This window comes from Bombina bombina, chromosome 3, assembly GCF_027579735.1.
Source record: "Bombina bombina isolate aBomBom1 chromosome 3, aBomBom1.pri, whole genome shotgun sequence".
Taxonomy (NCBI): Eukaryota; Metazoa; Chordata; class Amphibia; order Anura; family Bombinatoridae; genus Bombina; species Bombina bombina.
Window position 1 is genome coordinate 446,120,537 of NC_069501.1, and position 27,157 is coordinate 446,147,693.

The window sequence follows — 27,157 nt, forward strand, 5'->3', positions numbered from 1 at the left end:
TCAATACAGTCTCTGTATGGAGAAAAGGTACCTGTATTCCTTTTGTTTTCTTGTAGAGCCAGGAGCATATGTAGTTGAATACTCACACAGAGGTCCGTTACGTTACTCTCTCAAATAAACTTTTCCACATGTGAGTTCACCCTGCATGACCGGTGGCGTCTGACGTCACGGGTGACACTCACAGGGCGGTATGGTTGATGTTCCCTGAACTCAGGCTTAAACAGTGTATCAATATGTAACAATGTATCCAAACTGTCAGCAAACTGTCAGCAATTGCCAATATCCATTCGCTCCTGCACAGGAAAAGAGCTTTAGCAATGATACTTGAGGTATAGCAAATGGCTGAGTCTTTAGTAGCTTAACCCGGGTTAAAACAATTGTTGAAAGAGAAATGATAAAATCAAAGAGTTGTGCTATCAGACAAGGTAGCCGCTACCTTGTTTGCATTTTCCCCGATGAGGGTGTGTTGCTTCAGTTTGCCGATTGCCTGTTCCTGTACTTTTGGTAAACATCCCAGATGAGTATTTGTCTGTCTATGTAGTAACTTTATTACTGGTACATCTCCTTTTGCAATTCCCAGGTCAGGCCTCATCTGTGTGCTTTTGCAGATTTATGACCCAGTTTCCTGTCCTGTGAAGCTTTATGACATTTGGTTTACTGTCTTCAGGAAGGAGAGCAGGTCTCACCTGTCATATCTACATTGGATGGTAGCCTTTGATCTTTGTGTACAGGCTTTGGGGTTGAGTTGCTTGGTATCATCTCTTGGAAACTAGTTTAATCAAAAGGGTTCATCTTCCCTTAGTATTGCAAAATGTGATGTACAAGTTATACAGTTATTACTGTCTTTATATATACAACGATCTACTCCTTGCCTCTTCTACCATCACCTCCTCTCATGCTAGACTACAGGACTTCTCTTGTGCGGCACCAACCCTCTGGAACGCACTTCCTCGAGCTGTCAGACTTTCCCCCAACCTCTCCTCCTTTAAACGCTCCCTAAAGACCTTCTTGTTCAGGGAAGCCTATAACCAAATCAGTAACTAATGAATTCCACTTGCCTAATAGTTGCCCTCATCTAACTTCACACTAACATCATTCCCACCTTTGCAGTCCCCACCTCCTGTTTCTCACCCTCCTACCCATTTAGATTGTATGTTTCCACGGGAACAGGGCTCCAAATTCCCCCTGTATTTGTTTGTTAAATTTTGTCTGATGTCTCATATTGTACTGTCCTTTTTATCTTTGTTACCTATGGACAGCACTGCGGAATCTGTTGGCGCTTTATAAATAAAGAATAATAATAATAATAATTATATGTAAATTTCATGAAAATATCCTGTAAATGAGTTATTCATTTGATGTTAGTTTATGGAAGAGCATTCATTTTTGTCTTGATAAATAAAAACTTTTAAAATGTGCTCACTGGCATTGTGAGGGACAAAATGAGGCCCCTCATTTGAAAAAATAGGACACATTTAAATAAAAATCCTAAAATGTAAAGTGACTTTGAGGCTGAAATTCACATATGAATGTTAATTTTTTTCATGACAGTTAGGAAACAGTGGGTCAGTTTTGTCAATTAAAAGGTTTAGTTTATGAACTTACTACAACAAGAATTTCTGAACTATGTTTAATTGTCTCACTGCTTTCTTTGGAAAATTTCCTTTTAGAGAAACATTTTATAGACCTAAATATCATTTGAATATCAATTGAATGTCTAAAGAGGGCACACAACGATTGGAGGAAGCTGGATTCGTCATCGATCTGCTCAATACTGAAGTCGATGCGGGCGGAGGATCAGCAGTAAGTTTACCGTAACAAAAAGGTAAGTATATTAAAAAAGAAGCGTAATTGTAAACATTTATGACTTAAAGTGCCCATGTTTTTAAGAGTATTTTTAAATATTGGTCATTAAATCATTCAACTTCACAATTACTTTAAATATTATTTTTTGCAAGAACATTTATTGATTGGAAGTGTACACAATTGATTCCTTGGAAAATTGCTCTTAATCAAACTTTTAAGTCTTATTAAAACCAAGTCTTATTAAAAAAAAATAATGTACAGGTTAGTGTCCTATGCTGACTGTGCTACAAAATAAATCTAACATTGATACATTTTGTATATTTTAAAAATGAGCTTTCTATACAATGATTTCATTATTAATATTGCTTACCTTTCCCATTTCAAACTCCATACAAGCCATGACTATAACCTGGGAAAACAGCAGACAATAATACTCAGAAAAATATAATGTGTTTAACAACTAATAGCATAGCTGTTATTATTTGCTGTAAAACTATATTAGGGACAAATTTGATACCCATTATGCAATGTAAAGAGGCTCACTACTGCTGCCCACACATGTAGAAGTGTTATATGTATTATACATAGTTTTTAACTTTACATTTAACTTTTTTTGTACTATCAGTGTCTGCCTCTTAAATTGTATTCTCTTTCTGAATCATGAAAGAAAAAAAATGTGAGTTTCATGGTCCTTTACATTTCACTGTACACCATCTAGAGGCCAGAACAGACCCTGCAAGATGGAATCTAATTCACCTAGATTTAGAGTTTGGCGTTAGCCGTCAAAAGCAGTGTTAAGGGGTCCTAACGCTGCTTTTGGCCGCCCGCTGGTATTTAGAGTCAGGCAGGAAAGGGTCTAATGCTCACTTCCCTACCTCGATTCCAGGCTACCGCAGATCCCCTTACGCCAATTGCGTATCCTATCTTTTCAATGGGATCTGCCTAACACTGGTATTTGGAGTCTTGGGAGAAGTGAGCGGTAGACCCTCTACCGACAAGACTCCTACCACCAAAAAAAGTCAGAAGTTAAGAGCTTTATGGGCTAACGCTTGAATATAAAGTGCTACAAAGTACACTAACACCCATAAACTACCTATGTACCCCTAAACCGAGGCCCCCCCACATCGCTTCCACTATAATAAAAAATATTAACCCCTAATCTGCCGAACGGACACCGCCGCCACCTACATTATACCTATGAACCCCTAATCTGCTGACCCTAACACTGCCGACCCCTATATTAAATTTATTAACCCCTAATCTGCCCCCCCAACATCGCCGCTACCTTACCTACACTTATTAACCCCTAATCTGCTGACCGGACATCGCAGCCACAATAATTAATATATGTAACCCCTAACCCGCCGCACTCCCGCCTCGCAAACACTAGAATAAATAGTATTAACCCCTAATCTGCCCTCCCTAACATCGCCGCCACCTACCTACAATTATTAACCCCTAATCTCCCGCCCGCAACGTCGCCGCTACTATAACAAATTTATTAACCCCTAAACCTAAGTCTAACCCTAACACCCCCCTAACATAAATATAATTTAAATGAAACGAAATAATATTCCTAAAAATAACTAAATTATTCCTATTTAAAAATAAATACCTATAAAATAAACCCTAATATAGCTACAATATAACTAATAATTACATTGTAGCTATTTTAGGATTTATATTTATTTTACAGGGAACTTTGTATTTATTTTAACTAGGTACAATAGTTATTAAATAGTTAATAACTATTTAATAGCTACCTAGTTAAAATTTGTACAAAATTACCTGTAAAATAAATCCTAACCTAAGTTACAAATGCACCTAACACTACACTATCAATAAATTAATTAAATAATTTACCTACAATTACCTAAAATAAAATACAATTAAATAAACTATTCTATAATACAAAAAAAACAAACACTAAATTACAAAAAATAAAAAAGAATTACAAGAAGTTTAAACTAATTACACCTAATCTAAGCCCCCTAATAAAATAAAAAAGCCCCCCAAAATAAAAAATTCCCTACCCTATTCTAAACTACCAAAGTAATCAGCTCTTTTACCAGCCCTTAAAAGGGCTTTTTGCAGGGCATTGCCCCAAAGTAATCAGCTCTTTTACCTGAAAATAAAAATACAATCCCCCCCAACATTACAACCCACCACCCACATACCCCTACTCTAACCCACCCAAACCCCCCTTAAAAAAAAACTATCGCTAACCCCCTGAAGATCTCCCTACCTTGAGTCATCTTCACCCAGCCGAGCTGAATTCTTCATCCAAGGTGCGCAGAGGAGGTCCTTGATCCGGTAGAAGTCTTCATCCAAGCGGCAAAGAAGAGGTCCTCAATCCGGTAGAAGTGTTCATCCAGTCGGCGTCTTCAATCTTCATCCATCCGGAGCGGAGCCATCTTTAACGGAGCCGACGCGGAGCCATCCTCTTCAACCGACGACTTCCCGACGAATGAAGGTTCCTTTAAGGGACGTCATCCAAGATGGCGTCCCTTCAATTCCGATTGGCTGATAAAATTCTATCAGCCAATCGGAATTAAGGTAGAAAAAATCTGATTGGCTGATGCAATTAGCCAATCTGATTGAAGTTCAATCCTATTGGCTGATCCAATCAGCCAATCGTATTGAACTCGCATTCTATTGGCTGATCGGAACAGCCAATAGAATGCGAGTTCAATCCGGAATTGAAGGGACGCCATCTTGGATGACGTCCCTTAAAAGAAACCTTCATTCGTCGGGAAGTCGTCGGTTGAAGAGGATGGCTCCGCTCCGCTCCGGATGGATGAAGATTGAAGACGCCGCCTGGATGAACACTTCTACAGGATGGAGGACCTCTTCTTTGCCGCTTGGATGAAGACTACTGGATCAAGGACCTCCTCTGCGCACCTTGGATGAAGAATTTGGCTCGGCTGGCTGAGTAGGGGTATGTGGGTGGTGGGTTGTAATGTTGGGGGGTATTGTATTTTTATTTTCAGGTAAAAGAGCTGATTACTTTGGGGCAATGCCCAGCAAAAAGCTCTTTTAAGGGCTGGTAAAAGAGCTGATTACTTTGGTAGTTTAGAATAGGGTAGGGAATGTTTTATTTTGGGGGGCTTTTTATTTTATTAGGGGGCTTAGATTAGGTGTAATTAGTTTAAACTTCTTGTAATTCTTTTTTATTTTTTGTAATTTAGTGTTTTTGTTTTTTTTGTATTATAGAATAGTTTATTTTATTGTATTTTATTTTAGGTAATTGTAGGTAATTTATTTAATTTTATTTATTGATAGTGTAGTGTTAGGTGTATTTGTAACTTAGGTTAGAATTTATTTTACAGGTAATTTTGTACTTATTTTAATAACTAGTTTAATAACTATTGTACCTAGTTAAAATAAATACAAAGTTCCCTGTAAAATAAATATAAATCCTAAAATAGCTACAATGTAATTATTAGTTATATTGTAGCTATATTAGGGTTTATTTTATAGGTAAGTATTTATTTTTAAATAGGAATAATTTAGTTATTTTTAGGAATATTATTTCGTTTCATTTAAATTATATTTATGTTAGGGGGTGTTAGGGTTAGGGTTAGACTTAGGTTTAGGGGTTAATAAATTTATTATAGTAGCGGCGACGTTGCGGGCGTGAGATTAGGGGTTAATAATTGTAGGTAGGTGGCGGCGATGTTAGGGAGGCAGATTAGGGGTTAATACTATTTATTCTAGTGTTTGCGAGGCGGGAGTGCGGCGGGTTAGGGGTTAATACATTTATTATAGTGACGACGAGGTCCGGTCGGCAGATTAGGGGTTAATAAGTGTAGGTAAGGTAGCTGCGACATTGGGGGGGGCAGATTAGGGGTTAATAAATATAATATAGGGGTCGGCGATGTTAGGGGCAGCAGATTAGGGGTTCATAGGTATAATGTAGGTGGCGGCGTTGTCCGTTCGGCAGATTAGGGGTTAATATTTTTTATTATAGTGGCAGCGATGTGTAGGCGGTGGGTTAGGGGTTAATACATTTATTATAGTGGCGGCAATGTCCGGTCGGCAGATTAGGGGTTAATAAGTGTAGGTAAGGTAGCGGCGAAATTGGGGGGCAGATTAGGGGTTAATAAATTTAATATAGGGGTCGGCGGTATTAGGGTCAGCAGATTAGGGGTTCATAGGGATAATGCAGGTTGCGGCGGTGTCCGGAGCGGCAGATTAGGGGTTAATAATATAATGCAGGTGTCAGCGATAGCAGGGGCGGCAGATTAAGGGTTAATAAGTGTAAGGTTAGGGGTGTTTAGACTCGGGGTACATGTTAGGGTGTTAGGTGCAGACTTAGAGAGTGTTTCCCCATAGGAAACAATGGGGCTGCGTTAGGAGCTGAAAGCTGCTTTTTTGCAGGTGTTAGGTTTTTTTATCAGCCCAAAATGCCCCATTGTTTCCTATGGGGATATCGTGCACGAGCACGTTTTTCCAGCTTACCGCTACCGTAAGCAACGCTGGTATTGAAGGTTGAAGTGGAGCTACATTAGGCTCAACGCACCCTTTTTTGAGCCTAACGCAGCCCCTCAGACAACTCTAAATACCAGCGTTGTTGGAAGGGTGCATTGGGAAAAAAAGCAGCGTTAGCTACGCGGGTCTTTACCGACAAAACTCTAAATCTAGCCGATTGTTTTTTATCAGAGTGTGTGTCTATGTATGATTTTGTATTCCTGTTTGTAACAATGTGTGTCTGAGAGAAACTATTGTGTAGTTGAACTGTGTGTGTGTGTTTGTGACTGTCTGTGAATGCTTAGGCAACTGTGTGTGACTGATTTTGTGTTTGTATGTGCGTGTGTGTATCTGAAAGAGATTGCATGTGGAAAACTGTATATGAATTACTGGCATGCTCTTACTTATGTATGACTTTAGGTCTATATATGAGCAACTGTGGCAGTTGTAAACTATGTCAACTATTGGTAACAACATGTATCTCCTTAATGTCTATGGGGATGTTTCATGTTACCTCCAGTTTACACAGTTTATAGCAGCAACGGAAAGTATATAATTCTATTTCCATGTATGTACCTGTATGAATTGTGTGTGTGTGGGAGTGTTGCATTCAGACTGGAATATAGGGGGTGGAGTTATGTTGTGCCAATTATAATTATGTAATGTATCTATTTATTTGTAACATCCAGAAATACATGTAGTGTGACTAGTTTCTTCTGGCTAGATTTTTTGGGACTTTCCACTAGGGAATTTACACAAAATAATATTATAACTTTGAAGAGAAGACAATGAAGTGTGTATTAAAAACCATAATGCACTTGAAAATCAGGGGTTTTATAACATATTTCTATGGTTAGGGTAATATACATCTATACATTCAATCAGTGAATTTTATTAGTGAAGTTTTGGGACAGGACCGTGTCCCTTCCTGGTGTGTGGAAGGGACATGGTGCTGTCCTGAAACGTCATAAATAAAACTCACTGATTGAAGCTACAATTGTCCAAAGTCCAGTGAGTGCTTATTTCTGGAATTCTATTTCATTTGACATAGCACCCTGGCAGTCTTCACAAGCTGGTGAGAGGTCATCTTCATATGTGAACTATATTTATATATATTTATATTTGTAAAATACATTAAAGAAGGAGACATACTATGATGTATTTACCACTTGGCAACTGGTGAGACTTGGATCCATTCATTTCAGGGTTTCATGTCCATCTGTTTTGTAATGGCGAAAGAAGAGCTACACATTGTATAGATATACAGTATGCTTCTGCCAAAGTGATAACCTACTTTTCAATTCAATATATGACCTTTCAATTAAAAAAGGGGCCTTATTTAAAAAAAGGGGCCACTTAGACAGGTGACTGTCAATTTTCTACAATAACTTCAGTAGACACTAGAGTGGAATCCCTTCTTCCATTTGAGGGGTGTTTTGTTTGTGTGGTGTATTCTGTCTTTAAAGGGGCACTACACTGTAACATTGTTTTTCCATTAATGTATTTTAAATGACTTGTTATACCACCTGCAGAGTATAAAATATTTGAGAAATTGCATTTTCAGGTTTATTTGTGATTATGAAGTAGCTGGTTTTGTGCTTTGAAACCACAGCCTATTACAATGGGTTGAACTTAAAGGCAATATCAGATCTCATTATGTTATAACTTTGTGTACACAGACTTGCTTCCTAATCTTATATTTGTCTGGAACACCAAAGCTCAATACATAGAGAGAACAATGGAAAATTATCATTTTATTACTTAACTATCCTGCAGCCCACTGAGTGTGTAACTTCTTCTGCTGGCTGTGTTTACTTAGACTATTCAATAGAATATACTCCAGTATAGAAACTTTCAGTATATAACACAGGCTAAATCAGCTATTTCAAATGCTTAAATAGGAGTAAAGGAGCTAATTGTCAACAATTTAACACACTCTAGCAGGTAAAATAGATTATTAGGAATAATTTAAAGGGGAGAACATGTTGTGGTGAACTGTCCCTTTAAGGTATTTAGACTTTTTTTGGCTGCATCACCCATACAATAAATATGTCATTTACCAATTACAGGGTATGAAATACCTCCCTGGAAATAGATGGCTACGCTCTTTCTAAAATGGGCTCTCATGCAGCTCTCTGAGCCTCTGTAACACCCCTTCCCTCATATCAATGCACTAATCAGTGCCTAGCAATGCAAATGATATCTCTGATCACCTGAATATTTAGTGTAGAATGTAACCCTCATTCAAAAGCAGCAATTCCCCTTCCTTAAAGACTTATTATTGTCGAAAAATTGCATGCTCTTTTCTGCTAAAGCAAGTAATTGTTTGACTATCAACCCTGGTCTACTGTGTATTTAACCATTACAAAAGTGGTTAAACGCACAGTAGATGTTCCACTCAGGGCCGTGGTGCACTGCAGGTCCCGAGCCAAACCCACTGCTGTTCCAATCAGCAGCGCTAGTCGCACAGTTAAGATGTGCAACAGATTACAGTTTGTAATTTTTTGACTATAATAGTCCTTTAAAAAAAGACGGGTTTCTGGGAGTAAACCATAAGGTCAGGCAAGTGCTCCAAAAAAACAAACAAAAACAACTCACCGGTCACTAAATGGTTATCACCTTTAAGATATTGGGCCCTAATCTACTATCCCTCTTACTTAAAACTTCTCGGTGTCTAGTACTGTAAATTATTCAGATTTTTATAGCGATTTTCTGCATCTTAGAGGAACATGCAACCCTCAATATTCTTTTCTTTCAAATAAGGGTGTAAAGGTTGTGATCGGGGCTCCATAAGATCCCCTGACTCCAACTGCAAAAAACATTATTAATAATATAATGTAAAGACAAGGGGCTTCTAGTTACTTATCATTCTGACACTAGATAAAGAGGATGTAGGTGCATACAGAGGATGGCAGGGGAGACATTTTACACAAAAACACATGCACACAGACACACACACATTTTTCTTGAAAATATTGCAATACAATTTGGAATGTCTTATTTTATATAGAATAAAGACCAAAACACGTATGTGTACCCAATTTGTTTGCCTAGATAAGGGGTCAGTAACCTTCGGCTCCCAGATGTTTTGGAACTACATTTCCCACGATGCTGAGACACTCTTTAGGCTATCTGAGCATCATGGGAAATGTAGTTACAAAACATCTGGGAGCCGAAGGTTGCTGACCCCTGGCCTAGATCATAATAACTGGGGTTGCTAGTAAACATGGCCCTAAACTTAATGCCAAGGGTGCAGTGTCAAACTGGTGGTGGACCTTATTTTCTATGGTCTAGTATTGTTTTTTTTATTATTATTTAAATACCCTTCTTACAATATACATATTATGTTTTTAATAAATTGCTGGATATGAGAAAAAGGAACAAACTTGCAGTTTCAGAGCAAGTGGTAACTTTGTAGTTTGGGGGTGATACAATAATTAATTAATGAATAACACCCCCTAGTACTCCTCCACTAACAAACATATGCTTGATTGAGTGCACATGCTGATGGTGTGGTTATTGGGCACAAGGGTGTTTGAAAAAGGTAATGTTACGTTAATTGCTAGGATTATGCTGCTTTTTCTAAAAAGAAGAAATAATAAAATATTCTTACCCCAGTATTGTACTCCCAAATCATTCTCCAGAAGTCAGTTACTGTGTTTGGCAATGGTCCTTGAGTGGCGATGTAAGCCCTGGGGCAATAAACTCCCTGGAATAAAAGCATTGAGATATGCATTAAAAAAGAGAATATCTATCTATCATCTATCTATCTATCTATCTATCTATCTATCTATCTATCTATCTATCTATAATATATCTATCTATTGTATATGCTTTTAAAAATACAAATACAATATATTTAAAAATAATCATCTTGATGCAACAATGACTTTAATGCCACATTCATTCTTGTACTTAAGATTAATGTAGGCATATGTATTGTTTTCCATTTTATATGTAAATAAACCATAATGTGTGTTCTTCTAACACATAACATTTCCAGAAAATACATTGTCTACAGAGTTTAGAAAGGTGTTATCAGCTTCATTTGTTAGTATTCACAGTTGGGTGCTGATGATTAAAATCTGGTAAAATCTTTGGTAACTGTTTTGAGCATTGCATTGTAATGTAGGAGTCTCTAAATCACATACAAAACCCTGCATAACAACTCTCAAGGATAAATGTGTCTTTCTTAAATTCTTTGAGGGACCTCATGGTATTGACAAGACTTCTTAGATAATCTTGTAAGAGAGGAGAGTTTTAGTTCATCAAGCCCTTACTCATTCACAAAGTTTATAGTAAGATATGAGATCTTAAAAATGTATCTGGACTTCTGAAGATGAAAACAATTTAATGAGATTTTTTTTGGAAAAAATATAAAGGTAGAAGCTTTATAAATTTAAATTGAAACTAATACAGCTGTATCAGCTGTATATTCTCTACTGATGTTTAATGCCTCAAAGTCAATTTAATGAATGCTTATTGGCAGATATTAGTTTATGTTCATTGACTCAAGTGCTTCATACTGATGCTCACTGAGAATTAGTAGGAAGTGCCTATCAGCCAATGAGCATTAATAGGAAGTGCACAACTGATATTAGTATATTAGTTGAAATTTAAACAGCTTTTATTTTCAATTTTTTTCAGGCAACCCGAAAAGTAATTTAGCATTTTAGGGTGATGATTCCAAAGCAGTCTCTACTTCTAGACTTTGTAAAAGCAAATAACTCATGTCCACAGTGTTACTTGATTCATGAAGGGTCTGCCCCCGGTCCGGGTTCGGATCAAGTGGGGGCAGACTTTCCCTGTTTTGTCAAGTGTGGAGATGAGATGTCCCAGATCCTTGGGCTGTGGACATAGTATCTCATGGTTACAAAATAGAATTCAAAACTTTCCCTCCCAGGGAGCTATTCCAGGTAAAAAGAGAGGCATTCTTGAACTGCGTTCAGGACCTTTCCTCCCTGGGAGTGCTTGTTCCAGTTCCAGTAAGGGAACAGGGTCTAGGATTCTATTCAAATCAGTTCATGGTTCCCAAAAAAGAGGGAACTTTTCAACCCATTTTAGACCTAAAGTGCATCTACAAGTTTTTCAGGGTACCGTCCTTCAAAATGGAAACCATTTGTTCCATTCTTCCTTTAGTCCAAGAGGGTCAGTTCATGATGACCATAGACCTGAAGGACGCATATCTTCATGTTCCCATCCACAGGGATCATCACAAATTCCTGAGATTCGCCTTTCTAAACAAGCACTTTCAGTTTGTGGCTCTTCCGTTTGGCCTTGCCACAGCTCCCAGAATTGTCTCAAAGGTTTTCGGGGTTCTCTTGGCAGTGATCAGGTCTCGGGGAATTGCAGTGGCGCCATACCTGGATGACATATTGGTTCAGGTGCCATCTTTTCAACAAGCAAACTCTCATACAGAGATTGTGTTGTCTTTTCTCTGTTTCCACGGTTGGAAAGTGAATCTGGAAAAGAGATCCCTTGTTCCAGCTACAAGGGTGGTTTTCTTATGGACCATAATAGATTCCCTATCTATGAAAATTTTTCTGACGGAGGTCAGAAAATCCAAAATTCTCTCCTCTTGCCTCTCTCTTCAGTTTACTGTTTGGCCATCAGTGGCTCAATGTATGGAGGTAATTGGTCTGATGGTCGCTTCCATGGACATTATTCCCTTTGCTCGATTCCATTTGAGAGCTCTGCAATTATGCATGCTCAGACAATGGAACGGAAACCATTCGGATCTGTCTCAGAGGATAGATCTAGACCAGTCGACAAGAGACTCTCTCCCGTGGTTGCTTTCTCAGGACCATCTGTCTCAGTGCACATGCTTATGGAGAACTTTCTGGGTGATTGTGACCACGGATGCCAGCCTTCTAGGCTGGGGAGCAGTCTAGGACTCGTTAAAGGCGCAGGGACTATGGACTCGGGAGGAGTCTGCTCTCCCCATAAACATCTTGGAGTTGAAATTGATTTACATTGCTCTGGTGGCTTGGTCTCAATTGTCCTTAGCCCGGTTTATCAGGTTTCAGTCGGACAACATCACTTCAGTGGCTTACATCAACCACCAGAGAGGAACTCAGAATACCTTAGCCATGAAGGAGGTGGCACGGATTATTCAGTGTGCGGAAGTTCACAATTGTTATCTATCTGCCATCCACATTCCTGGAGTGGACAACTGGTAAGCGGATTTCCTGAGCAGACAGACATTTCATCCCGGGGAGTGGGCTCTCCATCCGTAGGTGTTCTCCAGGTTAAGCCAGAAATGGGGGGTGCCGGAGTTGGATCTGATGGTGTCACAGCAGAACGCCAAGCTTCCAAGGTACGGTTCAAGGTCAGGAGATCCTCAGGCACTCTGATAGATGCTCTGGCGGTTCCTTAGGATTTCAGTCTAGCATACCTGTTTCCTCCGTTTGCGCTCCTTCTACAAGTTATTGCTCATATTAAACATGAGAGAGCATCAGTAATTCTCATAGTTCCTGCATGGTCTTACAGGATCTGGTATGCAGACCTAGTGAAGATGTCTTCTTGGCTGCCTTGGAGGTTGCCTCTGAGGAAGGACCTTCTAACTCAGGGTCCATTCCTCCATCCAAATCTCGTTTCTCTGAAGCTGACTGCTTGGAGATTGAACGCTTAGGTCTGTCTAAGCGTGGATTTTCTGAGTCGGTCATTGAGACCATGATCCAGGCTCGCAAGCCTGTTACTTGAAAATTTTATCATAAGGTATGGCGTAAATACCTATAATGGTGTGAATCTAAGGGCTACTCTTGGAGTAGGTCAGGATTCCTCGAATTTTGTCTTTTCTTCAGGAAAAAGGGTTGTCAGTCAGTTCTCTGAAAGGTCAGATTTCTGCATTATCTATTTTGTTACACAAGCGCCTGGCCTGTGTTTAAACCTGTTGCTCCTCCTTGGAGCCTTAATCATGTTCTTAAAGTTTTGCAGCAGGCTCCGTTTGAGTCATTGCATTCCATAGATATTAAGTTTCTATCTTGGAAGGTTTTGTTTCTTATTGCTATCTCTTCTGCTCGAAGAGTTTCGGAACTCTCGGCTTTGCAGTGTGATTCGCCTTACCTTATCTTTCATGTGGATAAGGAGGTTCTTCGTACTAAATTGGGATTTCTTACTAAAGTGGTTTCGGATAAAAATATTAATCAGTAAATTGTTGTTCCTTCTCTCTGTCCCAATCCTTCTTCTGCCCAGTTTGTTTGTTTCTCAGGAAAGCGTAAGGGTCAGAAAGCTACTTCTACTTCTCTTTCCCTCTGGTTGAAAAGTATGATTCATTTTGCTTATGAGATTGCTGGACAGCAGCCACCTGAGAGAATTACAGCTCATTCCACTAGAGTTGTCTCCTCTTCTTGGACTTTCAAAGATGAAGCTTCTGTGGAACGGCTTTGCAAGGCTGCAACTTGGTTCTCTTTGCATACTTTTTCTATTTTTTACAAATTTGATACTTTTGCCTCGGCTGAGGCCTCTTTTGGGAGAAAGGTTCTTCAAGCGGTGGTACCTTCTGTTTAGGTCTGCCTATCTTGTTCTCCCTCCCTGTTCATTCTGTGTCCTCTAGCTTGGGTATTGGTTCCCACTAGTAATTGAATGACGTTGTAGACTCTCCATATCTTAGGAAAAAAAACAAAATTTTTGCTTACCTGATACATTTCTTTCTTTCCAGATATGGAGAGTCCACAACCCCACCCTTTATTAGGACAGTTATTTTTTACTAAACCTCAGGCACCTCCACACTTTTTTGTTATTCTTTTTTCCATTTCCCTTCGGTTGAATGACTGGGGATTATGGGTAGAGGAGTGACACTTAACAGCTTTGCTGTGATGCTCTTTACCTCCTCCTGCTGGCCAGGAGTGATTTTCCCACTAGTAATGGAATGACGTTGTGGACTCTCCATATCTGGAAAGAAAGAAATTCATCAGGTAAGCATAAATTTAGTTTTTCTTAATAATGGCCCCTCTGATTGCTAATGATCCAGTTTTCTGTTAGTCTCCAAAAGGTTTATGCATTAGAAACATCAAATGGGATAAATTTTTTAGGAATTTATGATAATAGTTTAACAACCCCACATATTATCTTCATAACATCTGATGATTGATATGTAAATAGTCACAGTCACATGTAATTTACACAAAAGTTGTGACAATGACATCTAATGACTTATTTGTCATTCACAACCCTATTCCGTTCCTTAAAGTGATGCTGAGTTTGGATATTTTGTTTACAGTCAATGGGGCATATGTATCAAGCTCCGTATGGAGCTTGATGCCCCGTGTTTCTGGCGAGTCATGAGACTCGCCAGAAACAGCAGTTATGAAGCAGCGGTCACAAAGACCGCTGCTCCATAACCTGTCCGCCTGCTCTGAGCAGGCGGACAGATATCGCAACAATACAACCCGATCGAGTACGATCGGGTTGATTGACACCCCCCTGCTGGCGGCCTATTGGCCGCGAGTCTGCAGGGGGCGGCGTTGCACCAGCAGCTCTTGTGAGCTGCTGGTGCAATGATGAATACGCTCGCCGTATTCAGCGAAGTCTGGCGGACCTGATCCGCACTGGGGAATCAGGTCCGCCAGACTTTCATAACTAGAGGCCTATATGTCTATAGAGACATCAGTTCAATGACCATACACCCAAAAAGACGGAAGCCTTTTGCTATAAATTACCAAAAAAATGATTTCTATTTAGTAAAATATTGCTTGAAATTGTAAAACTGAACTGTCTTGCAAAGTTGTCTCATTTTATTTAACTATGGCTCTTATTTTCCCAATGATCTTATAATATTGTAATTCTTTTTTGCAAGTCTTTATTATTGGATAAGATTCATTCAAATGATTCTGTCTGCCTATCATTATGGGTCAGGTTTTGAAGTTGTCAAAAAATAGCGTTAGGCAAAGTTTTACAAGTGGGATTTAATGACGCACTATGTATTCTGTCAGTCTTGGTTTTTTGCTGCCTTGTATATTCTGCTCCTCATATATTAAGTAAGCACTTAATCTAACCATTCATAACATTACTTTCAGTTTTTGCAATATATATTCCTGCACATATCTGAAAATATCTATATCCCTAATATTGATCTTGGACTACTCTATGCATTCGGCCTACAATAATACTTTCTTGTTATCTAACATGCCCATGGTCAATTTGCTCTGATTCTATTGATGACTATTTATAATTTAAACACACAGCAACTTATTCTTTGTCTGTAGTCAACATTAATATTATATATAACTACTACCTGATTGTCTTGCACTTTAGTATCTGTAGCCTAGGATGACTATTCTGTAATTCCTAACATGTACCTATGCACAAACATATTAGCTGCAGTTATTAGATTCGTTACTAAACTGTCCCAGCTTTCCAGGGTGCTTCTGCCTGAATACCAGTTTATCTTTAAAACAAATTGATACCTGTACCATTAAAGATAAACTTTTACTTTATGGATCCTTTGTCCCTTTTAAATGCATGTTTGCACAGACCAGCCTTTAAACAAATGCACATACATTTTTACAAAAACTGTATTTCTTCGAATGCCTGCTTGTATATGGAACAAAGAAAATGTTATTTATCATATCCTATTAAAGTGAATGTCAATTTTGATGCTAAAGTGCCCGGTTTTTAAAAATTTGATTAAAAACAGGGGCACTTTAATTCATCAAAATTTACATTTCACTCCTGTTGAGAAAAAAACGTACCTTTTCAACTTCACAGCAGCTCCAGCTTCCTCCGGTTGTTGCAAGCCATTTCTGATGTCAGAAATGATGGATAGGTCATCCTCCAATCACGGCTTCCCCCCCGGGGGAATCAGTGTCTGATTCAACACAGTGATTGGAGGAAGCCGGATTCCTCATTTTAGACCCAGGAAGAGGCTTTGCGACGGGGTGGAGGAAGCTGGAGCTGCTGTGAAGATTAAAAGGTAAGTTTTTTTTCTCAACAAGAGTGAAATGTAAACTTTGATGAATTAAAGTGCCCCTGTTTATAATTGAATTTTTAAAAACCGGGCACTTTAGCATCAAAATTGACATTCACTTTAACGTTTGCAATTTTTTTCCAGATCGGTTTATAGTGATCTCAGAAATTATTCAACATAACTTCTATACTTGGCTGTTCTTTATATGCTAATCCCAAATAAATCCCAAAGCAACATATTTACCTTTATGAAACTGGCATTTATAAAATCTGTATCTTCATCTGATGTGATCAATGATAATTCCACACGGCAGTGGTCAACTGTTGAAGAAAAAGAGAGTTGATGTAAACATTTAATTATGAAATTCTGTACCTCTCTGGTTACCTTTAATAACAATGTCATTATACCATCATGGTAAACAAGCCATTATTTTATTGTCATAACAATTACAAATTAAATAACATTAATTTTAAAGCGGTTATAGTATAGTAAACATTTGTTTATTGCTAAATGTGTGAAAAACATCTTCCTATGATTTTAAAATATTGTGGGCAAGTTTATAAGTGTCATGCTAATAGTTTGTTTTTCATTAACACACAAACTTCATTAGAAGTAAGCTTTTAACGCAGGCGGTTTATCGTACGTATTACAAATTGAAAGTAAAAAGTTTGAGCGAAACCCGATGCACGCTAACTTCAGGATGGTGGATATCACTACCGCCTTAACTTCTTCTCCCCATACACTTTAATTAACACGCTGTTATAAAAAAACAACAAAACACTTATTGCTTTTGCATTAACCTGACACCACATTAGACCAACTGCGCTAAACCCGAAGATAGTTATGAATATTTTACATGCCAATGTTTTTCACAAAGATGAAATGTTCTTTATATATATATATTTATATTTACAGATACATATAGAAATAAATAAAAAATATTTAATTTGATTAAAAATTATTTTTCTTTTTATAAGTATTTAACAGGAAAGGTTTCAAAAGTGTGTGTGTATATATGTGTGTATATTGATATCTATCTATCTTCTATCCATCTATCTATCTATCTATCTATCTATCTATCTATCTATCTATCTATATTATCGGTTATTTGTAGAGTGCCAACAGATTCTGCAGCGGTAATAAATATATATATATATATATATATATATATATATATATATATAATATATATATATATACAAATATAAACACATAAATACATATGCATTTACACATATACACATACATATACTTTAATACTGTTGAATCTTTGAAATAATAAATTATATTTATTAATATTGACCAAAGATATTTACTGGACAATAGTAGTTACTACAGTTGTTCAGTATTAAAGGGACAGTCAAGGCAAAATTAAACTTTCATGATTCCGATAGGGCATGTAATTTTAAACAACTTTCCAATTTACGTTTATCATCAAATTCGCTTTGTTCTCTTGGTATTCCTTGTTGAAAGCTAAACCTAGGTATGCTCATAAACTTATTTCTAAGCAGTTGAAGGCCGCCTCTAATCTTAGTGCATTTGACAGTTTTTCAGTTTCTAGTTCATGCAATTAAAAAAAAATTAATTAAAACTTAACAAAATGGAAACCTGAAAAAGGCTTTCCACTGAATTTGTTTCTGTTGCCCAATAAAAGTCTCAAGGTGTTATGAAATCATAGTAGTAATCCATTTTGCATTGTGTTTATTCCACAATAAATTAATCTTAGACTCACATGGCAATATATCTTTATAACGGTTCTTTTTGATGTTCTCTGGCCGTTCTGCTGCTTTGGTGGAATAGTTGTAATCGCTCTTATACTTTGCTGACTGCCTTTTGAGACTCTGTGAGCAAAAAAGAACAAATGAATTACATTAATGATTAATCGTGTTTTTGCTTTTATGTACTTTAGCATAAGTTATTTAACATACTTAAACAAATTAAAGGGATTTTTTGTCAGATTCTTTACATTTCAAAAATTATATATATATATTTCCATTTTTCAAATTCATGTTCAAATAGCACACTGTCTGAGCCAGACATAATAAAATAATATCTTTTTATGAGAGCAAATAATAAGCAAATAATGACAATAATTATACAGGAAGTTAAACAGTCAGAGCCCATAACACATACTAATTTGTCAACATCAAGGTTGGGAGCTCTGCCTGCTGTCCATCTTGCATCTTCTCCAATCAGGGCAAGTGTCGTGGTTCCCAGAGCCAATAAGGGATTTCCAGCAACATGCCTTGACTCCACCCAGCCCTACACATGACACACCCAGCTCTGCCAACAGAAAACAGGTTGGTCACTGCCCACAAGTTCCTGCTCACTTGCCTGTCAGGAGAAATGTTGAGAAGTATGATAATATATGTTAAATACTTGTATTAAGAACCTTTGGAGAATGCTGGCAAAACAATACTAATTAACCTAATTTTGAACATGATGTGACATGAGATTTAAATAATAGCTAGCCTTCTGTTTAAAAACAACAAAAAAAAAAAAACATGAGGAGGTTTATTTTTCTAATCATCAAATCTAAATGTATGTGACTAATCCTTATGCATAAAGTCACTTGCTCCATGATTACATATGACATGAAACTGCTGTGGTCACATTTTTCCTCCCTTCCTACTTGAAATTTAACAAGATATTTAAAAGGACATGGAATTAAAAATTATATTTTATTGATTCAGACAGAACATACAAGTAGAAAAAAAGTATTCTAATTTACATCTATATTTATTTTGATATATGTGTCCCCTTAATCAAACACGCCAACAATGTCAATGTAGAGGCTTAAAAATAAAATTAATTAAAAATTAAAGTGACATGAAACCCAGTATTTTATTTCATGATCCAGATAGAGCATGCATTTTGCATAACTCTAATTTGCTTCTGTTATTACATTTTTTTTGTTCTCTCGATATCTTTTGATGAGATATCAATCAAGGAAATTGCACTCTGTAACAGGGATGCTGCCAAACCTTCAATTATGTATCCAACACCAGCAGCACTTAAAGAGCTTTATTATATTTCAACAGGGTATTATCAATATCGTGGGTGCATTCATTTGCATGCATATTAAATGTTGAAAGTATACGCATCGCTTGAGCGCATTCGAATTTAACGCGTATCAGGTTAGCATGACTGAAGACCTTGGGGCATATTTATCAAAATTTGTATGGAGCTTGAGGCCCCTTGTTTCCGCTGCTCCATAACTTGTCCGCCTGCTCTGAGGCCGCGGACAGAAATCAACCCAATCGAATACGATTGGGTTGATTGACACCTCCTGCTAGCGGCCGATTGGCCGCGAATCTGCAGGGGGTGGCATTGCACCAGCAGTTTACAAGAACTGCTGGTGCAATGATAAATGCTGATAGCGTATGCTGTCGGCATTTATTGATGTGCGGCGGACATGATACGCTACTTCGTATCATGTCCGCTTGCACATTTTTAAATATGCCCCCTTGTGTAAATGGTTAGGGCTAAAATAAAAGTTAGACCAAACATCAAATAAATACATTAAAATAAACTGTTACACTCATATACACACTGTCTGATAAAAATGATTCAGAAAAATATTTATATGGTATATGGCCATATAGTTGACTGCAAAGGGCTATAATATAGAAATATACTGTATGTGTTTGTGTGTGTCTAAATAATAATATTTAGTATTTAGTAAGGTGTTTTACTGTGTATTTACTTTACATATTTAACATTCTAATGTTCTTTATATAGGGGAAATATTATTTGTATTTTTAAATAGATATTCCTATATATTCATATAGGTATAGTTATATATTTTATATTAACATTATACACATTATATATATATATATATATATATATATATATATATATATATATATATATACTCGCTGTTGCACGCGGCTTTGCTTGCATGGATTTTGTGATTTGTAAACAAATTGCAAAAAACGCGACCACTCGCAATGACGTGAGTTGTTGGTAATTCTCTGTGTTTCCTGTACATGGGCCCCAATCAGCTAAGTTTTGGGTGGAGCATGTGTCCAGCACATCAAAAATATGTTATTATTATTCTGTTTATAATTACTTTAATGTTAAATTGTAATTATATATTACTAGGCGATAAGCCTGCCCAGAGGGTAGTCTATTTAAAAAAAAAAACTACAACCCCCAAAGCTAAAATTACAAAAAATGTAAAATTACAGAAAAAAAATAAACAAAGCTAAATATACCTAAACTAATACCCTTATAAAAATAAAAAATCCCCCCAAAATAAAAACACCCCCTAATCTAATACTAAACTACCAATAGCCCTTAAAAGGGCATTGCCCTAAGTTAAACAGCTCTTTTACCTAAACAAATTACCAATTACCCCCTAACAGTAAAAACCCAGCACCCACCAAACCCCCTAAAATTAAAAAAACTAACACTATAAAAATTTAAACTACCCATTGTCCCTAAAGGGGCATTTGTATGGGCATTACCCTTAAAAGGGCATTCAGCACTTTTACTGCCCTTAAAAGGGCAATCAACTCATTTCCAGCCCATTAAATATCTTAAAAATAACCCCCCCCCCCAAAAAAAAAAATCCTAGCACTAAGCCCCAAATAGGTACTCACCGTTCCTGAAGTCCAGTGGAGGCAGTCTTCTTCCAGGCTGCCCAATCATCTTCTATCTTCATCGGGAGCGAAAGTGGCGAGGAGCGGAGGTGTGGAGCTGTGGATCCTCAGCGGCAGTCCTCACCGGCGGTGCGGAGCGGAGGTGTGGAGCTGTCTTCCCCTACGTGTGGCTCCTCAACGGTGGTCTTCAATGGTGACGGTCCTCGGTGGCAGCGGTGGCGGCGGCATGGAGGCTCCTCTTCATCCGATGTCCATCGTACACTAAAGATTGAATGCAAGGTACCCCAATCAATTTAGGGTACCTTGCATTCCTATTGGCTGAAATTTTGAAATCAGCCAAAAGGATTAGAGCTACTGAAATCCTATTGGCTGTTCAAATCAACCAATAAATAATATGGGGTACCTTGCATTCAATCTTCAGTGTGCGACGAACGATCGCATAAAGAGGAGCCTCCGCGCCACTGAGGACCGCCGCAGAGGACCACCGCCGTTGAGGACCACCGCCATTGAGGACCGCCGCTGAGGATCCAGGCATCGCTAAGACAGCTCTGCACCGCCTTCACTCTGGATGAAGATAGAAGATGATGAAGCCGCCTGGAAGAAGACCTTCTCCACTGGACTTCAGGAACAGTGAGTACCTACTGTATTTGGGGATTAGGTTTAGGCTTTTTTATTTTCATTGTTTGGCTGTTTTTTTTTTAGATTAGGGTTTTTCAGACACCGTTTATTTATACAATAGTCCTGATTTTGTTTTGATACCACTACTCATTTGACCTAAACCCTTTTGTTACATCAACTCTTTTACAAACATTTGTATCTGAAAAAAGGCATGTCTTAAAGCTCACTTTCAATATTGCATGTGCTTCTTACGTAAAACTCCTGAATAATACCACTGCCATGTGTTCTACACCAACGTTCTGCCCAATTTAAAGGGACCCAAAACCCAAAAATGTTCTTTCATGATTCAGATAGAACATACAATTTTAAACAACTTTCCAATTTACTTTTTATCTGCATATATATATATATATATATATTATATATATATATATATATATATATATATATATATATATATATATATATATATATATATATACAGTTGTATGCAAAAGTTTAGGCACCCCTGACAATTTCCATAATTTTCATTTATAAATAATTGGGTGTTTGAATCAGCAATTTCATTTTGAACTATCAAATAACTGAAGGACACAGTAATATTTCAGAAGTGAAATGAGGTTTAATGGATTAACAGAAAATGTGCAATATGCATCCAAACAAAATTAGACAGGTGCATAAATTTGGGCACCCTTGTCATTTTGTTAATTTGAATACCTGTAACTACCTAGCACTGATTAATTGGAACACACAATTGGTTTGGTGAACCCATTAAGCATTGAACTTCATAGACAGGTGCATCCAATCATGAGAAAAAGGTATTTAAGGGGGCCAATTGCAAGTTGTTGTTCTCTTTGACTCTCCTCTGAAGAGTGGCAACATGGGGGCCTCAAAACAACTTGCAAATTACCTGAAAACAAACATTGTTCAACATTATGGTTTAGGGGAAGGCTGCAAAAAAGCTATTCCAGAGATTTAAGCTGTCAGTGTCCACTGTGAGGAACATAGTGAGGAAATGGATGACCACAGGCACAGTTATTGTTAAGGCCAGAATTGGAAGCCAAGTAAAATATCGGAGAGGCAAAGGATGGTGAGAAAAGTCAAAAACAGCCCACAGACCACCTCCAAAGACCAACAACATAATCTTGCTGCAGATGGTGTCACTGTGCATCGTTCAACAATTCAGCGCACTTTGCACAACGAGAAGCTGTATGGGAGAGTCATGCTGAAGAAGCCTTTTCTGCACACACGGCACAAACAGAGTCGCTTGACGTATGCAAACACACATTTGGACAAGCCAGTTTCATTTTGGAAGAAGGTGCTGTGGACTGATGAAACAAAGATTGAGTTATTTGGTCATAACAAGGGGCGTTATGCATGGCGGCAAAAGAACATAGCGTTCCAAGACAAAAACTTGCTACACACAGTAAAATTTGGTGGATATTCCATCATGTTGTGGGGCTGTGTGGCCAGTGCTGGTACTGGGAATCTTGTTAAAGTTGAGGGTCGCATGGATTCCACTCAATATCAGCAGATACTTGAGAATAATGTTGAGGAATCAGTCACAAAGTTGAAGTTGCGCCAGGGCTGGATATTTCAACAAGACAACGACCCAAAACACTGCTTAAAATATACTCTGGCATTTATGCAGAGGAACAAGTACAATGTTCTGGAATGGCCATCCCGGTCCCCAGACCTGAATATCATTGAAAATCTGTGGGGTGATTTAAAGCGGGCTGTCCATGCTCGGCAACCATCAAACCTAACTGAACTGGATATGTTTTGCAATGAGGAATAGTCTAAAATACCTACATCCAGAATCCAGACACTCATTACAGGCTATAGGAAACGCCTAGAGGCTGTTATTTTTTCTAAAGGAGGCTCTACTAAATATTGATGCAATATTTCTGCTGGGTTGCCCAAATTTATGCACCTGTCTAATTTCGTTTTGATGCATATTGCACATTTCCTGTTAATCCAATAAACCTCATTTCACTACTGAAATATTATTGCGTCCTTCAGTTATTTGATAGATCAAAATTAAATAGCTGATCCAAACACCCAATTATTTATAAATGAAAATCATGGAAATTGTCAAGGGTGCCTAAACTTTTGCATACAACTGTATATATATAAAAAAACAACAACCTGGCATCTTTCCAGAGCTCCAGGAGAGGAGATTATAATCCGCTGGTTATTTCTCCATAGCCACAGCTCCCAAAGCTACAACAATTGATTTTGTGTCCCAAGGCACAACTTTACTCACTACAGCTGTATTAATGACCCTAGGGCAGGAAAAGGACAATTGAGGCCTGTAACAGCGGTGACCGTACAGGCAGCGTCCCCCCCTGGCTCGCCAGGGTATCTAACCAGAACTCAACACTCCTAAAAATAACGGTGGCACAGTTAATCACCCACAAATTTTATTGTTGTAACAAGCAATAGAATATAATAGAGAACGCAGACAGAGGATAATGGCGACTTTAACTATCGACACGTGGGCTGAAAATCTCTGCATCATGCAAGATCCGATCCTCCTCCGGCTGGAGGCTATATTTCAACCATTAATTGATAAGGCACCTTCGGAGCTGCAACTACAACTTCTAATGGGCAAAATACTGCTTACACCGTTGAGTGCTCCAATAGCTTCAGAACCCAAGATTTCAAGTAAAGGCCTTCCTTTAGGGCCTAAAGGGGACGTGTCATGTAATCAGCTATTGTGTGGGGATCTGCACCAGCCGCCCAGCCGTACAACAGTCAACTCTGTTCGGATCGCACAGAATGATACCTATCTGCTAGCGGAGAATAGCAATCGGCCATATCTACATGCGACATATCACTCATCAAAGATGGACTTACCGACACAGTGTTCCACCGCTCCTTGCCACATGTCTGCTATGTACCCACATGGAACTAAGTTGAAAAGCCTGGCTGCCAGCGCTATTTGTCTATGCAACACACAGCAATCTTTTCTCAAGCCTCTGCAGCCCTGGGATCCTAACGGGACAGCAGGACCGCCTGCACAACAAATTCAAAGGCCAGGGCCAGAGCGGCTGCCTCAGGGCCTTGGGTGGGGGCCTTGGGGGGCCGTGGACTTGGGGACATTAAAGCCTCCTTCTTTTGGTGGTCCTGCAGACTTTGTTTCAGATCCTAAACCACCGGATTACGATCCTAGCAGGTTTCAAATTTTATTAACACCCGGTGGCTGAATAAATCTGACTCTATACACGAGTCTGATAGCTATAGACTGGCTGTTACAGGCATTAGTTTAATGTTACAGAGTCCTGTTTTATGTCACCTTATAATGTCTGATATTTAAAAGTGATATGACAGCATATTTAATCTCTTTGATTATTGTCTGTGTTCTATATTGTTTTGTTTTTTAGCAAACTGCAGTTTATTAGTAATTAGCTAGACCTTTAATTGGTTCACACTTTCATAATTAGCTACGTTTATCCCTCTTCAGGTTTAAATGACAAGGGGAGTAAGTTATTATATGATGAGGATATCTGAATATATTTATTAAAGGGGGAAAGAAAGATGGAAAGGTACAATAGATAATGTTTTTGCTTTTATAGGTGTAATCTGAGTATGAGGTAATAAGCTAACCTGAGCCTCTCCTCTGGGGCTAGCGGCCGAAGCCGTAGGGGAGACAAAACAAAAACTGTAATTTAGATGCCTTCTAATGCTTATGAAAAGGATATATGTACACCTAATTTTTATAAAATCTGTTGATGTACTCTTATTGATTTAGCGCCACTGCCCAGGAACGCTGAATTAGCATAATGTTAAGCAAGTAGTATAATAATAGATTTTCCCCTAAGGGCACTGAAATGTATTTGAAAAGATCTAATTTCCTCCTAAATTCAATTCACTTTGTTGTGGCTAGATAGACCGCTAGATCTTCTTAATGAAGTGCACCGCAATAAAGCTTTCATGTGAGACTAGTTCTGGTTGAGGTGTCCTATAACGTCAAAGATAACAACAATCTATTACAATCCTGTTCTGGGACACACCTGTTTGTTTTTGTGTTTTGATAAGCTATCCCCTGAATATTGTTAATCTGCAAAATAAAAAGTCCAAGAGTGACTCACATAATAGTTAAGGGTATAAAACAAGGAAAGATTTTTGTTTTTCAGTTTAGGTACACTTTAATATGCTAAAGATGATATTAACACTTTAAGCCTTGTTTGTTAAATATGATGGATATGATCAGTACTTGAGGCCTTGCATGTACCTCATACAATTTTATCTGTATGTATGTTTTATTTTTCTCAATAAAAATTTATATATTAAAAAAAAAAAAAAAAAAAAAAAAAAAAAAAAAAATCAACAACCTAGGTTTATGCAGGTTTATTGAAAGTCAAATACCCTGACCTAAAAATATTATGGCCAAAAAACAATCTAAAACCTAGGGGAGTGGGGGGGTTGGGGGGCAGCAGAATTTTAAATGTGCCTAGGGCAGCACAAAACCTAAATACGCCACTGCCTTAAAACCCTTGTGTGAATATTGTCCAAAATGGTAATGCCAATAAAATGACCTATTCTGTAAAAAAAAAAAACAGAAGTGTTAACCACATTTCCAATTATAGTAAACTCTTTAATTTAGTTCTCCTATCTCCACAATCTGTAGTAAAGACAGAACAGAAGTAATAATTTAGGGCTAGATTACAAGTGGAGTGCTAATAGTTATGCGCAAGCGAAAAGGGGTTTATCACGGGTGTTTGTGTGCATCGTGTTTTATTCTGGTTTTACAAAGTGAAGTTAAAGTGAATGTCAATTTTCATGATAAAGTGCCCGTTTTAAAAAACAAACAAAAAACTTTTAAAAACAGGGGCACTTTCATTCAGAAAAGATTACATGCTGGTGAGGTAGCTTAGTTGGTAAATGCCCTGACTACAAAAAGCCTGTTTAAAAGATCCAAGGTCACAGGTTCATATCCCAGCAGGGCTGACTCAACCCATCATCCTTCCAAGGTTGGAATGAGTACCATTAAATTGGGTAATTATAACAACTATTACTATGTTGTGATCGTAAATTGAGTGAATAAAATTGTGTCAGGTTAAGGTCAGATACATAATATATATATATATATACAGGTATACCTCACTTTACAGCGCTTTGAAGAGCTGAAGTTCAACCTCCAAAGATTTTGAAACAGTGCTGTAATCATTGTGAGATTGCGAGAAAAGGGAGTCGCACCATTTTGTTATGCGCAGTTCAGTCTGTTTACAGCATTACAGTGCAATCTGTGCTGTAGTCTGACAAATTGTACTACAGTCATTGTCACTATTTTACAGGTACAGTATTTATTGAATACTTATTGAATACTGTGCTGTGCTAGTGTTAAACTAAATCTAGCACTATTGCACTCCTAATATTTGTTAGTTCAAACATGTTTTCAAGTCTTTAAACGCACTTGCAAGTGAAAAGAAAGCTAAAACTGCCTTGTTTCACTTTAAGGCGGTTTTCACTTTACAGCGGGGCTCCGGTCCCTAAACCGCTGTATGAGCGGGGTATACCTGTATATCAAAATGTGATTCAGATTTATAAAAGTGTACACGGTGCTGCCAATCCGTGCAACTGAAACCCCGTAGTACATATACAGTTTTCACCTGAATTTTACATGCTGCTGATGCGTAATATTGTGATGCTTCATCGTTTCTGAATTGGAATAAATTCTTTGCATTTTCATCGAGCCGGTCCAGGATTCTTATTTGCATGTGTGACTATTTCTATCACTCCTTTA

At 37.9% G+C, this 27,157-nt stretch overlaps 1 protein-coding gene across 1 annotated transcript in view; it reads right to left on the reverse strand.

Annotated features, from left to right (window-relative positions):
* Positions 1–27,157, reverse strand: part of LOC128652383 (tyrosine-protein phosphatase non-receptor type 22-like) — a 180,430-nt gene that overhangs the window by 149,985 nt on the left and 3,288 nt on the right. The window contains exons 2-5 of the mRNA XM_053705321.1: positions 17,916–18,024; positions 16,427–16,503; positions 9,890–9,985; positions 2,177–2,215 (exon numbers count right to left, since the gene is read on the reverse strand). Of these exons, the coding sequence (XP_053561296.1) occupies positions 2,177–2,215; positions 9,890–9,985; positions 16,427–16,503; positions 17,916–18,024 (321 nt within the window). The remainder of the gene's footprint in view (positions 1–2,176; positions 2,216–9,889; positions 9,986–16,426; positions 16,504–17,915; positions 18,025–27,157) is intronic.